We start from the raw sequence: 15,946 nt of genomic DNA, 5'->3' as shown, positions 1-15,946 counted from the left end.
GCTACGGCTAAGTACTGGTTTCTACTGTTTCAAAATTCCAATCTTTAATACTTAGGAAAAAAGTCAATTCCTAATGTTCTCATTTATATACTATGGATATGACAAGAATAATTTTGACATATTACCTATAGCCTATTAATCTAAATACTAGCATAATTACTAGAATGTATACTATTCCATACACTTTTCCTCAAATATCAAGAGCCATTCTTGTCAATGTTAATGATAATTAGCCATTTATGTTGAAAGAATGGTTTAAGACTTGGCATATTTAAGCAAAAAATAATGACTAAATAAAAACAAAAGTAGTTTTATTGACATAAATAGCAAAATCTAGACATGAGTCTATATATCAATATAAATGACAGCTATAAAAATAGCAAGAAACCATTTTCCTGCTGTCTTGACAGATGTTTTACTAATACATTCTCAGTATTGTGTTGTAAGTCATTTGTATTTTTACTAAAAGTGTCTGAAAGACATGATCAACTGACCTAAAAGAGTAACAAGTTACTCCAATAGTCCGCAGTTTAAATGGGAAGAGTTAAAGCACTATTTCCATTTAAATATAATCAGAATAGAAGCTTGTAGGAGATGAAAACATTACATATACTCAGAGTCAGAACAAAGAAAAATGTATGAGGACAGAACTCTAAGATCAGAGAGCAAACATACTCCTATTCTACTAAAATCTCTGAGCTTCCAAAAGTTCCAGGTCCCTATGTATGTGGGTTAAAGTAACATATGGACTCCATTCATTCGTTCATTCATCTGTTCACATTCAATATTTATTGAATGATAGGCTCTATTCTAGACCTTGAGGATACAAAAAGCTTGCATTCTAGAAGGAGGGCATGGGCAATAAATATGTAAACAAATATATAAACAAGATAATTTTATTTTATTTTTTTAACAAGATAATTTTAATAGTGAAACGTATCATGAAGACAATACAACAGGATAATATAAAGGAGAATAACTGGAAAGTTTGGCTGTAGCTACTTTAGTTGGGATAGTCTGGGAAAGCCCAGGGACCAGATCATGCAGGGTCTTGTGGGTTATGGTAAAGATTTGGATTTAATTCTAACTGTGATGAGCAGGCACTGAGGATTTTAATCAGAAGAGAAATATGATCTGATTTATATTTCGAAAGATCATACTGAAGGTTCAGAGCAATCCCCAGAAATCTCCTAAGGGAGATGAGACAATCCAATTTCATGCTTCAAAGCCCCAAGCCACCACTGGAGGACATCTATGTATAGAAAATGGAAATATGTGAGGTTTCTTTACAGAAATACTGCTGGGCTTCAACTTCCAGTATAGGAATTGGTAAATCTCTCTCTTCTTCCACCAGAACAGGAGAACTTCTTCCAAGTATACCCTTCTACCTCCCAACTCTGGAGCATGGGTAGAAGTAGGGTTGTAGGGTTGTAGGACTCTACTATTCCTACCTCAATTTGTTGAAGGCTGTCTCACTTGAAAAATATTACATGCATTATGTCTTTGAGTTACTACTCATTAAGAACACTGTGGTTCTTTTCTGTGAGGACAGACAGGATTTCATTCTAATCAGTTGCAGAAAACATCCTGCAGACATGTAACACTGGCCCAGTTCCAAGACAGGCTGCTGATCAAGCAACGCAGGCACTGCTGTCCTGGTATCGGTAATGACCCTCACTTGAACCCATTTCTCTCTAGAAAATGAGAACAATCTAATTTAGGAGGGAAAAAAAAGATAAGACAAATATTATTGAACACTACAGCCTATGTACCAAGCACTATGCCAGGTTGTTTCCTTGCGGTATTTCATTTAATCTTTTCAACAACCTCAGAAAGTTCAGGGAAAGTAAGCAATGTTCCTAAAGTCATATAAAAAGTTTGGACTGGATGTAGGAGTGCCTCTGAAAACACCAGAGCCCATTATCTTTCTACTATACCACACGACCCACGGAAACATCTACCCAGCTTTACAGTATAAGTTAATATGAAAACAGAATTTGTTATAATATACAAATCCCTAAAAGATGTGATTTTTTTAAAGTAAAATTTCTAAATTCCCTTTACTCTTCCAATGGCTTTTATTAAACCATGATACTAATAACATTTTAGATAGTAATTTGAGACATTCTTCTTTCATTTTAGTGTTAGAAAACCTTGCTTTTATTACTCAAGGTAAGAGAAATGGAACTCAGTTCCAATGTGCTAGCATGAGAAGTGAAAAAGCCAATTGGGAGTGAGTCCTGAGTGCTGATACAGCAGCTCTGGGTAAGATGAACCAGTAAGAAGCAGAGCCTTGCTTATACAACAGAAGTGAAGAGGAAATACCGTAAGAGGAGTGAGCCTGGTCATTGGTGGCATTACTGTACCAATTTGGATGACACTTGAAACAAATTTGGTTTCTTCTATTTGGCTTTCCCTTGAATAAGCGATTACAGTCTGTCAGTAGTAGTCAAGCCATATTATAAAGGTAAATATTTATCCATTACCTCCATCAAAATCAAAGATGGGGAATTACAGGTGAGGGAATAGGGACCAATAGTTGATGCCACTAATTCTTTCTTTTCTACAGATCTCTTAATAAAGAGACATCATTTTTAAAAGTCTGTGTATTTTGAATGTTTAATCTAATGGCTCATGAGGGTTGATTAAGGACTGCCTTTATTCCTATTGCTAAACTCAGAAGTAACCTTGAACAATATATACAGATAAAGGTGGAGCCGCTCTGCTTGAAGAGGCACCCTTTCCAAAGGCCTTCCCCTCAGACCCCAATCCCACAGCTGTGCTCCCTAACATACCCATCAAGATCTTTAGGGTCCTGTGAGATAAAATTTGAAAGTCACTGATTTAAACAGTGGAGGGCTGGTTAGCTAGCTCAAAAACACATGCCAACAGGGAACTTCTAATTTCTTCAGTGACTGTGATAGAATAGACTCTGAATTAAAACATGAAATGCATATTTAGCATAAGCACTTATTTACCCAGTGACCCCCCAGGAACACATTTAACTTATCTGATCTTGTTTTTATTTATCTGCAATATGTGACTAGACCTGCTCTCTCAAAGACTGATTCTAAAAATGAAAGGGCATAGTAAATGTGAAAGAAGTCTAGAAAATATATGGTGTTATACTGTAAGATATTATTACTGCTGAGGACAGAATCTATTACTGCTGGAGACAGAAACAAAGATATAAAATAAAAGGTAGCAGGTAGTAAAAATTGTCACTAAATGTACAGGAACTAAGATTTCTTCCAGGAAAAAATCAGACATGTGCTTTCTATAAAATTACTTTCCCCCTCTGTGGAATAAGGTTCCACAATCATATGCTTTTGTTTGAGAATTTACAAATAATATTTCAACTATGTTTAACAATAATTAGCACTATGCAGTACATTTATACCTAGACTAAAGGCCCATTACATGACATTCGTGCACTGGGGTGGGGAGGGGTCCCTCAGCCTGGCCCGCACCCTCCTGCAGTCTGGGACCCCTTGGGGGATGTCCGCCTAAGACAGCAGGTGGACATCTCCCAAGGGGTCCTTAGCGCTGCCACAGAGGTGGTAGAGGCTCCCGCCACCGCCGCTGCACTCACCAGCTGTGAGCCCGGCTTCTGGCTGAGCAGCGCTTCCCCTGTGAGAGTGCACTGACCATCAGAGAGCAGCTCCTGCATTGAGCATCTGCTCCCTGGTGGTCAGTGCGTGTCATAGGGACCGGTCGTTCTGCTGTTCGGTCGATTTGCATATTAGGGTTTTATTATATAGGATTGCAGATATTGTTACCATTTTTTACTTACAGCATAATTTTTTTAATTTTATTTTTCAATCACAGTTTACATTCAATATTATTTTATATTAGCTTCAGGTGTACAGGATAGTAGTTAGATATTTTCAGTACCCACCTGGTAGCATACATAAGTTATTACAATATTATTGACTATATTTCCTATGATGTATTTTACATCCCTGTGACTATTTTATGACTACCAATTTTTACATTTTAATCCCTTCACCTTTTTCACTCAGTCCCCCAAATCTCTCTCCCCTCTGGCAACCATCAGTCTGTTTCTGTATTGTTCATTTATATTGTTCTTTAGATTCCACATATAAGTGAAATCATATGGTATTTATCTTTCTCTGATGGACTTACTTCACTTAGCATACTACCCTGTAGGTCATCAATGCTGTCACAAATGGTAAGATTTCATTCTCTTTTTTATGGCTGAGTAATTTTCCATTGTAAATATGTACCACAGCTTTTTTATCCACTTGTCTATTGATAGGCACTTGAGTTGCTTCCATATCTTAGCTATTATAAATAACACTGCAGTGAACATAAAGGTGCATATATTCTTTTGAATTAGTGTTTTAGGTTCTTCAGATATATTCCCAGAAGTGGAATTGCTGGGTCATAAGGCAGTTCTACTTCTAATTTTTTGAGGAAACTCCATACTGTATTCCTTAGTGGCTGCAAGTCTGCATTTCCACCAACAGTGCATTCCCCTTTTCTTCACTTGATGTTTGTTGATTTATTAATGATAGCCATTCTGACAGAGTGAAGTGATATCACATTGTGATTTTACTTTGCATTTTTCTGATGCATAATCAGATACTTCTTTTGACTTTTATCTCACTACACAGAATCACATGATTTTTAATGAATACCAAAAAGTTGTAGTCTGAGTCAAATTAGTGTTTTCTTTCCATTTACATTTTTATGGAATTCAGTTCTAATGAGAGTGGATTCATAGTTTTAAAAAATGATTTCTAAAACATCTGAAACATAGTCCCTGAACAAGTTTCCAAAATTACACCACAGTAATTATCCCTAGGATTGGCACACATAGAAAGACTCTGGCCCTAGCCGACTTGGCTTAGTGGATAGAGCGTCAGCCTGCGGACTGAGGGGTCCCGGGTTCGATTCCGGCCAAGGGCACATGCCTGGGTTGCGGGCTTGATCCCCAGTAGGGGGCGTGCAGGAGGCAGCCCTAGGATTGGCACACATAGAAAGACTCTGGCCCTAGCCGACTTGGCTTAGTGGATAGAGCGTCAGCCTGCGGACTGAGGGGTCCCGGGTTCGATTCCGGCCAAGGGCACATGCCTGGGTTGCGGGCTTGATCCCCAGTAGGGGGCATGCAGGAGGCAGCTGATCAATGATTCTCTCTTATCATTGATGTTTCCATCTCTCTCTCCTTCTCCCTTCCTCTCTGAAATCAATAAAGAAATATATTTTTTTAAAAAAAGACTCTGGCCTCTGCTAGCACTATCCTTATATTCAGGGGTATTTTAAATTCATCAGAAAGAAAGAGATCTTATCAGTAGGATACCTATATCTTTCAGGTGGTTTTTCAACAGTGATGATAAAATGTCACCAATTCATCCATCTACACATTCCTTTTACCTCAAGGATAATAAACTTTTTTAGCTCGGTGTTTAAAATCTTCCATAATCAGAAACTACCTGATTACCACAGGAAGCAGGTAAAGAGGTGAATAAAATGGTTAAAGATGGTCAAAAGGTACAAACTTATAGTTATAAGATAAATAAATCCTGGGGTTGTAATGTATGGCATGGTGACTATAGTTAACAATACATATTGTATATTTAAAAGTTGCTAAGAGACTAGATCTTAAAAATTCTCATCACAAGAAAAAAAATTATAACTATGGGTGGTGATGGATGTTAACTATCATTTCACAATATATACATATAGTTAATCATTCGTTGTATGCTTAAGAATAATATTATGCTATATAATAATATCTCAACAAAATATTAAAAAATATTTTTTTCAGAGAGAAAGGGAGAGGGAGAGAGATAGAAACATCAATGATGAGAGGGACTCATTGATTGGATGCCTCCTGCACGCCCCTCTCTGGGGATCAAGCCAGCAACCCAGCATGTGCCCTTGACTGGAATCGAACCCGGGACCCTTCAGTTCCCAGGCTGGCGCTCTATCCACTGAGCTAAAACCACCTAGGGCTCAATATAATATTTTAAAATAAATTAATAAAAGAGAAGTTCAGCTGGAAAGATAACAGGGTTATTTAGATGCAACATTACTTTTTTCCTTTTTCTTTTTGTTAATCCCCACCTGAGGACATTTTCCCCATTGATTTCTAAAGAGAGGAGAAGGGAGGGAAGAAGGGAGGAAGTGAGGGAGGAGGTCAGAGAAAGAAACACTGTTTTGAAAGAGAGACATTGATTAGTTGCCTCCCACACGTGGCCCTGGTCAAACCTGTAACCCAGATACTTGCCTTGACCTAGGAATCGAACCTGCGACTTTTCTGTGCACAGGTCGACACTCTAACCACTGAACAACACTAGCCAGGGCAGCAAACGTTATTTTTTAAATATCATCAAAGCAATTCATGTTATATTTTGATGCTATATTAGTGAAAAAATAGAAGAAAAATAAACTTTCCATATATAAGTATTTTATGCATGTGAGGGACAAATTAGTTAGGAAGTTTATTTTAGTAGTAATATCAAGTAAAAACTTGGTGATTTTATATATATCCTATATAATAAAGAACTAATATGCTAATTAGACCAAACAGCAGAACAACCATCTAGATGACCTTCCAGACGACCATCTGGATGAAGCTGGGGCTGCGAGGGCCGAGCCCCTTGCACGAATTTCATGCATCGGGCCTCTAGAAGATAGATAGATGATAGATAGGCAGACAGATAGATCTTTACATCCTACATTATTTCTCTTTATTACCATTTCATTAGTATCTAGTCTTGTTTTTTCTTAAAAATCACATACACTGTAATAAAAGAATACACATGATTTCATGGATACATAATTGAAATCACTAACAGTGGCAGTTGCTGAAACGATACTCAAAAGTTAGGCTGCTATATGTGTATTGAAATTGTGGTAGTATAATTAAAATGTAACCATGGTATAAAAGAAAATGGTTTGGGCTCTTTTTTATATGTGTTTCATTTTTTAAAAATATATATATTTTATTGATTTTTTTACAGAGAAGAAGGGAGAGGGATAGAGAGTTAGAAACATAGATGAGAGAGAAACATCTACCAGCTGCCTCCTGCACACCCCCTACTAGGGATGTGCCCACAACCAAGGTACATTCCCTTGACCGGAATCGAACCTGGGACCTTTCAGTCTGCAGGCCGACACTCTATCCACTGAGCCAAACCAGTTAGGGCAATATGTGTTTCATTTCTATTATGTGAATAAAATACAAAAAATAAAACACATTACATATTCTTACAAATGTTTCAAAATTCTATGCTTTATAGAGAGGAATTTGGAGCATATAAGATCTTCCAAATTTGGAAACTACCTGGTTGCCAGAAGCAGGTGGTATAGGGCAGTGGTCGGCAAACCCATTAGTCAACAGAGCCAAATATCAACACTACAACGATTGAAATTTCTTTTGAGAGCCACATTTTTTAAACTTAAACTATATAGGTAGGTACATTGTTATTAACTTAATTAGGGTACTCCTAAGCTGGCCTTTGCTAAAAACGTCCTCAATCTGAGGGGTCGACCTCAGCGAACGTACCCCCACTTCTTCTAACACCACTTCTTCAAAATAGACTCGCCCAGGTGGAAAACTGACTTCTGTGCATGGACCACGAAGTTTCAATCGGACTCTACGTGTGCGCCCGCACGTGGTATGTTGTGGAAGAGCCACACTCAAGAGGCCAAAGAGCCGCATGTGGCTCGCGAGCTGCGGTTTGCCGACCACTGGTATAGGGTGAAGGTAGTCTAAAGGTACTTTTAGTTAGTAAAAGGAAGCAGATTGTTGTAACCTAGAAGGCTCAAGATTATATGCCTGTGTGACAAATATAAATCCAGTAAGAAATTATGAATACTTTCCCTGCACCCACTGTTATAGAATTGCTAGTATCACCATTCCATGCCTAAGCCTCTGGCCAAAACTGACCCCAGCAAGGAAACATCTCTGGTGAAAATGATGCAGAATTGAGAAACTCCCTCAGAACTCCCAGGCAATTTCCCTGAGAAAGCCCTCCCCCATACTGTACGCTATAGAATCTTGCAGTTATCATCTGTGACCAAAATGTTCCATTTCACCATTTACAGAAATGGTCCATTTCATCTTTTTTTTTTAAATGTTACATGCAATAAACTTTAATATTTCAAGAGGAAGTAGTTCATCTTGGAAGTTTAAATAAAGTGCCATCAATTATATAGATTCACCATTGTACTATCATAGATCACTGAAATCCACACCTTTCCAAATTATTCTTTAAATAAGAAAATATAAAAAAATAAAAACAACAACAAATTTTAAAAAAGAAAAAAGAAACTACCTGTCACAGACTGAATATTTGTGTTCCCCCACCCTCCCAAATTCATATACTGAACCCTAACTCGCCAGTGTGGCTATATTTGGAGATAGGGCTTCTAAGGAAATAATAACAAAAACAGATCTAGAGACAGAGAAGCATCGATCAGACTGTCAAACCTCAGAGGGAAGGTAGGGGAGGGTGTGGGTAAAGGGGAGAGATCAACCCAAGAACGCATGTATATAAGCCTAACCAATGGACACAGACACCAGGGGGGTGAGGGCATGGAGGGGTGGGGAGACAATGGGGGGATTAAGGACACATATGTAATACCTTAATCAATAAAGAAAAAAAAAGGTTAAATGAGGTAATTAGGGTGAGGCCCTGCCCTGATGTGATAAGATTAGTGTCCTTATACTAGTAAGAAACACCAAAGCACTCTCTCTCGCTCACCTTCCTTTCACCTCCCCACCCCACCGCCATGCGCTGAGGAAAGGGGATGAGCACACAGGGAAAAGTGGCTGCCTGCAATCGAAGGACCCATAGTAAGACCTCTCACTAGACACGAACCTTGTTGGCACTTTGAATTTACAGAACTGTGAGAAAATAAATTCTGTTGTTTAAGCTATCTAGTCTGAGAAGATTGATACACTATCTCTATTATTACTAAACTAGAGGCCCAGTACACGAAATTCGTGCATGGGGGGGGGGGTCCCCTCAGCCCAGCCTGCACCCTCTCCAATCTGGGACCTCTCGGATGTCCGACGACTGCCGGTTTAGGGCTGATCCTCGGGCTTAAACCAGCAGTCAGACATCCCTCTCACAATCGGGGACTGCTGGCTCCTAACCACTCACCTGCCTGCCTGCCTGATTGCCTCTAACTGCTCCCCTGCTGGCCTGATTGATGCCTAACTGCTCCCCTTCCAGCCTGATTGCCCCTAACTGCCCTTCCCTGCCAGCCTGGTCGCCCCTAACTGCCCTCCCTTGCCAGCCTGGTCGCCCCCAACTGCCCTCCCTTGCCAGCCTGGTTGCCTCCAACTGCCCTCCCCTACTGGCCTGGTCACCCCCAACTGTCCTCCCCTGCAGGCCTGGTCGCCTCCAACTGCCCTCCCCTGCTGGCCCGGTCACCCTTAACTTCCCTCCCTTGCTGGCCCAGTTGCCCCTAACTGGCCTCCCCTGCAGGCCCGATTGCCTCTAACTGGCCTCCCCTGCTGGCCTGGTCACACCCAACTGCCCTCCCCTGCAGGCCTGGTTCCCCCCCAACTGCCCTCTCCTGCTGGCCATCTTGTGGTGGCTATCTTGTGTCCATATGGGGGCAGCCATCTTTGACCACATGGGGGTGGCCATCTTTTGTTGGAGTGATGGTCAATTTGCATATACTCTTTTATTAGATAAGATTATATAAAAATTACTTAATAATTTTAATTGATCACCCCTATGCCAGCCTGGTCTCCCCCAACTGCCCCCCTGCCAGCCTGGTCGCCCCACGAAGCCTGCTGTTCAGTCGTTTGGTCGTCCCTCACTAACACCCCTGCCGGCCTGGTAGCCCCACACAGCCTGCTTGTTCAGTCGTTTGGTTGTCTCTCACTAAACCCCCTGCCAGCCTGGTCGTACACAGCCATCTTGTGATGGCCTGAGGGTTAAATTGCATATACCTCTTTATTATATAGGACTAGAGGCCTGATGTACAAAATTCGTGCAAGGAGCTTGGCCCTCAACAGTGGCTTGCCTTGGCCTTTGTAGCCCCAGCTTCGTCTGGAAGGTCATCCAGAAGTTCGTTTGGCTGTCCGGTCTAATTAGCATATTATGCTTTTATTATTATAGATGTTCCCTACTTCCTCATGTTTTCAGAAAATGTACTTTGTAGAATTCCAAATGAAAAATATTTCATTGAACTTACAGAAAAATCAGATTCACAAAAAGTGCTTCATATTATTTGTAACTGTTATAGTCAAACTGCCTTATAAAAATTATGCTTACCCTTGAAGAGTAATGTACTCTTGAGAACTTTCAGCCCAACAGCCACTCAGCATTGCAGCAAAATAACTAGATCTGGCACTTAAAATGGCTCTAAGGGAAGAGGAGGAAAACACAGGTAAACATTTATATATTAAATGCAAAATGTAATTTTTTATGAAAAATTTTACCTTTTACATTTTGACCTTTTAAAATATGATAATCTATTTGTCTTGTTTGTATTCACTGATAGAATCATTATCATAAAAATTATATTTATACCTAAGTATTTTGATTGCTTGATTATAACATTAAACCCAATGTCCTTCTTATCTTTATAATTTTTTCTCTTGAAAGCTCTTTAATCTTAATAAAAAACTGAAACTATTTCCATTAAGTATGAGAGTAATAAATCATCTACAAATGGAGAAATGACAACCAAAGGGTGTAAATTTCTTGAGGAAATGTCACTAAGAGACTAGAACCCTAAAGGACCTGAATTTGAGTTCAGAACTCACCCTAATTATGCTCAAGAATGGCTATATCTTAGGTTTGAGAAAATGACAGTGAAGGCATTTTCTTTTAAATTTCCATTCTATCTTCTCAGATAAAATATTAATTCTTTTTTTGTTTTAATTTATTTTTCCATCACCATTTATGCCCTCTATATCCTTTTCCACTTCCACCTCCCTTCCCTCCTGCTGCAATCCCCACACTATTGTCCATATCCATGAGTTCTCTCTTTCTCTTTTTTATTTTTATTTTTGCTCAATCCCTCCATCCTACCCCAACATTCCCCCAGCTCCACCAGAGCTGTCTGCTTGCTCTCTCATTCATTCTTCAATTCAATAAATATCTATTGACTTCTATTCTGTACTAGGCACTATTTTAGATGCTGGAAATAGCAGTAAATGAGATACTATAAAGAACTATGTTACATTTTAGTAGAGAATGGGCTGGAATAATGGAGGAGGAGAAGGAGAAGAGAGATACTTTTGCAATGGCCTACTAGGTTATCTCAGACCAACCCTCCTGCTGGAAACAGATAGGAAAATGGGCAAAATATATGTATCTTAAAAAAATAAATAAAGCATGAATTGAAGGCATCAGAAAGCTACTGTGATGGTAGCTTTTAAGACAAGTTATAAGAGAGAAGACAAGTATTTAAGGTAACTTTTTCCATTGAGGCAATTGCCAAATCCAAAAGCAAAAGCAATGGTGGAGAGGCTAAAAGCTGAGCATAGCTCCTAGCACTCTTCACTGGCTTACAGCACAGAAATAGGAATTTGGTGCCCATCAAAGAGGGGAACCTTTGGTGGATACCCCAGGGTTACAGGTGGGCTCAGAAAGGCTACACAATGGGGGAGAAGAATGAATGGGAAATGGACAAGCCCTTATTAGAACTGAAGTCCAGCTTTGAGTCAGCTGAACCCCTGACTAAATTACAGTGATCTGCATCCAGCTTAACTGCTGGCCAGAAGCAAAAGGAAATCCTGTAGTCATTAAATAACTTTACCCAGAGTGTCAAATTACTTTTACAAATTCTCAAGAAAATGTTCAGCAATTATCCAAAGACTAGAGGCCCGGTGCAGGAAATTTGTGCTCTGGTGGGGGGAGGTGTCCCTCAGCCTGGCCTGCATCCTCTCACCATCCAGGAACCCCTTGGGGAATGTCCGACTGCCAATTTAGGCCCCCGAGGGGTCCTGGATTGCAAGAGGGATGTAGCAGTGTGCCAAGCGGTAGGTGGCCAGGGAGGAGCCAGAACCGGGGCTGGGCACCGTGCTGCTCGCGCTCATCCTGCCCACTGCGCCTGCTGCCACTGCTGGGTAGTATTGCCACGGAGCCGGGAGAGGCTCCTGCCGCCACAGCTCTGCTCGCCAACCATGAGCCTGGCTTCTGGCTGAGCGGCGCTCCCCCTGTGGGAATGCACTGCACCAGGGGGGGCAGCTCCTGCATTGAGCATCTGCTTCCTGGTGGTCAGTGTGCATCATAGTGACTGGTTGACCGGTCGTTCTGTCATAATGGTTGCTTAGGCTTTTATATATAGACTAGAGGCCCAGTGCATGAAAATTCATGCACTGGAGGGGGGTCCCTCAGCCCGGCCTGCCCCCTCTCACAGTCCAGGAGCGCTCAGGGGCGGGAGGTGACCCGGCTATCAGGGGAAGGCGACGCCCCATCACACCTCTGCTGCTGCCACTGCTGGCAGCGCAAGCCTCGGCCGGCCCTGGTTACCTGGGCCTTGGGCAGCCCTGGGCGGCCGGGCAGCTGAGAGCCGAGGCTTGCCTGCACCTCGGGCAGCCCTGAGTGGCTGGGGGGCTGAGGGGATGGGAGCCGCCATCTTGTGGCTGTGGGTGCTGCCATCTTTGAGGGTGTGGCAGTCAATTAGCATATTCCCTCCTTATTGGCTGTGGGCACTGCCATCTTTTGCAATGGTGAGAGGGTCAATTAGCATATTCCCTCTTTATTAGATAGGATAATCAGGAATAATAATCAATACCTAGAAAATGAAGACATTTCATTTACACTGGTATCTAAAAGGTCAAATACTTAGAACAAATAAACAAAAAAGTGTAATACCTCTACATTAAAAGCTATAAAACATTTTTGAGATAAATTTTAAAACACCTAAGAGAGAACTAAATTGCACTCGTGAACTTGAAGATCCAAAACTGTTAACATGCCCATCCTACCTAAATTAAGTTTTAGATTCTACACAATCTTGATTAAGTTTTTTTTTAGTAGCAATTGATAACCTCATTTAAAAATATATATGGATGCCCTAGCTGATTTGGCTCAGTGGATAGGGCATGGCCTGTAGGCCAGTCCCAGGTTTGATTCTGGTCAAGGGCACATACTTTGGTTTCAGGCTCCACCCTGGCCCTCGTCGGGTCACATGCAGGAGGCAACCAATCAACGTGTTTCTGTCTTTCCCTCTTTCTTCTATTCTAAAATAATAAATGAAAAAATATATCCTCTGATGAGGATTAACAAAGAAAAAAAAAAGTAAAAGGATGGCTCAGATCTGCCCCCCCCCTTTCTCTGCCCCCACGGCCCCCTCCTTTTCTGCCTCCTCCTTCTCTGTCCCCTCCTTTCTCTCCTGCGCTGCAGCCTGCTCAGGCTCCGGCTCCTCCACCACCTCTTCATGACCTCTGCCCCTGAGAAGCAGCCACATTGGGTCTCCCTCTGGGACTCAGGCAGCAGGCCTGACAGATGGCGGAGGGCAGGGAGGGAGAGGGGGGCCCTGCCTCGATGGGGGTGGGATGGCAGAGGGTGGGGGGAGAGGGAGAGGGAGAGAGCGATAGAAACATCAATGATGAGAATCAATGATGGGCTGCTATAGTACTCTGAAATCCATACCACCTTGGTTCCAAGACCACCTTCTCACTGGTTGTTCCCTGCCAGTCACTCAGCATATCAGGGATAATAAAATAAGCCTATTCCTGAGAGACAGGGCATTTTTGATAGGTGACTTTGGCTTGCGAACTTTCTACCAATCTGTCACACTTTCTTCAGAAATGCATTGCAGTCTAAGATGCTTCTACCAAGCTTCCTTTCTCTCCTGTCTCCCTTACTCAGGGTCAGGTTAACATTTCAGTATAACAGCTCTCCTAGTTACCTCTAGATTCCTTCCCAGGTTCTCTCACATGCATTTACCATAATAAATTGCTTGCAAGTTGAATTCCATCTTTGTGTCTGCTTCTCAGAAGACGTGAACTAACACAGCAGCTAGCTTTTCCATCTAAGTAAGAATAAAAGCATCTGGGGCTTAGTAAACAATTACCCTCACCTGAAGGCAGAAACTTAGAAAACATTCCCATTTAATCAGGTTATATGCCTCAGTTTAAAAAATAATGCTGTAGATGGAATGATATTTTTAAAGCCTTTGTCAGATTTTTCATTTTCCAACATGCCAAAAACGATTTCCTCTTTTTGATTAAATTTAATTTCAACTGACAAGGCTGCCTCTGGCTCTGTTGAGATGCCCTAATTTTCCCCTCGCTCTTGCTTTAGTACATTGCTATTCAATTCTTCCTGATGTTAGTTGAACTAGATTCACTACTCCAGGCAGAATAATGGCCTGGATTACTCAGAGAAACTCTAAAAAAGGATTTTTAAAAAACCAGGACTATTTTCTAAAATACTCCTGCTTCCAATATTTTTTTTTCCTTTTTATTTCCACATAACTTCATAAGGATTAAATCCAGAGTAGTGGATCCAAACTTTTTGGAGCTGTCACTATTACACACACCACTTCTTGGCAAATATTTTAGAGAACATAAAATTTAAGAAAGGAAAGTTAGCTTTCTTTTGAGATCCACTTTGACATCATTGACTATAGTTTTCATAGGTTTTGCCTTTCCTAAGTTAAATAATTATTTGTAAAGTGTAGTAGGTACCCTATTATCCAACACAATTAGGACTGATAGTTGCTTGCTTAATAAAAAAATCAGGAGAATTTTTAAAATGGTTTGTATATTTCATAATCATTTTATTCTCATTTAAAATATAAATATGCATTCATTCACAAATCTTTGAACATAAGGCCAATCTTTTTTTAAATGTGGATTTATTGATTGGAGCCTTGTATTTCTTGCAAAAACTATACCAATATATGCTCCCTATAATTACTAGTCAAACTGTTCTAAACTAAGAAGGAAGTTTAAAACTTTTATGAAGCAATCTGAATCATTTTAGAATTTTATAACTTCCCCTCAAATTTTTCTGTTTCATCTATACTGAAGTCAATAGCAATTTTTAAAGTGCCTCTCCTTTATTAAGTCTTTCCAAAACATTCACTTTTAGTTTTCACTGGAACAGTAACTCTTTCTTTTCATATTTCATATATCATTGCTTTATGTGATATTTCATTAAGTTATGCCATCAAAATAATAAATTCAAATGGCATTAAAAGGTTTGGTAACAAACTCAAGAGACTCTTAGAAGACACAAATTCACTAATAGGGAATGGCTATGTGTAGGTATCCTAGAAAATGGCCTCCTAAGCTTTGAGAGTTCAGCCTAACATGTTATTACCAGGTTCTATAAAAAACATCTAAAGAGCATTTCTAGCCCAGCCGGGAGAGGTTCAGTGGTTATGCGTGGACCTATGAACCAGGAGGCCACGGTTCATTCCCAGTCAGGGCACATGCCCAGGTTGTGGGCTCCATACCCAGTAGGGGGCATGCAGGAGGCAGTCAATCAATGATTTTCTCATCATTGATGCTTCTATCTCTCTCTCTCTCTATGTCCCTTCCTCTCTGAAATCAATAAAAATATATTTTTAAAAAATAAAGAGCAGGTCTAGTCAAATTTAGTTAAGGGGCTTCTACTATAAGTGGTTTGTTTCCTTTCAGGCTTCCAGTGCCTTTTGTTTTGGTTCCCCATTGCTACTGCCCACAAAGACCTCTGGTACCAAAGAATTTCACCTCTTTTTCTTCTGTGGTTCCGTATATAATTTATCATTGTTTTAAGCCTCTCAAGTAGACAGGATTGACCATTTATCACTAATAATTAGTATTAAGACTTTAGTAACTCACTTTATTGCATGGTAATTTAGAGTTTTATTATAATTACTAGTGGCCCAGTGCACGGATTTGTGCACATTGAAATTAATTAGAAGAAATATTTTAATATCATTATTCGTCCTTTCTCTATAACAGAAGTGTCAACCAATTTCATGATTGACAATGACAGATCGAAACACACGC

At 40.4% G+C, this 15,946-nt stretch overlaps 1 protein-coding gene across 1 annotated transcript in view; it reads right to left on the bottom strand.

Moving 5' to 3' along the window:
* Positions 1-15,946, bottom strand: part of KIAA1107 (KIAA1107 ortholog) — a 90,609-nt gene that overhangs the window by 39,459 nt on the left and 35,204 nt on the right. Inside the window, exon 5 of the mRNA XM_014550050.1 lies at positions 10,263-10,352. Coding sequence (XP_014405536.1) covers positions 10,263-10,352 — 90 coding nt within the window. The remainder of the gene's footprint in view (positions 1-10,262; positions 10,353-15,946) is intronic.

This window comes from Myotis brandtii, unplaced genomic scaffold, assembly GCF_000412655.1.
Source record: "Myotis brandtii unplaced genomic scaffold, ASM41265v1 scaffold58, whole genome shotgun sequence".
NCBI classification, from domain to species: domain Eukaryota; kingdom Metazoa; phylum Chordata; class Mammalia; order Chiroptera; family Vespertilionidae; genus Myotis; species Myotis brandtii.
This window is presented reverse-complemented; position numbering and strand designations above follow the sequence as displayed.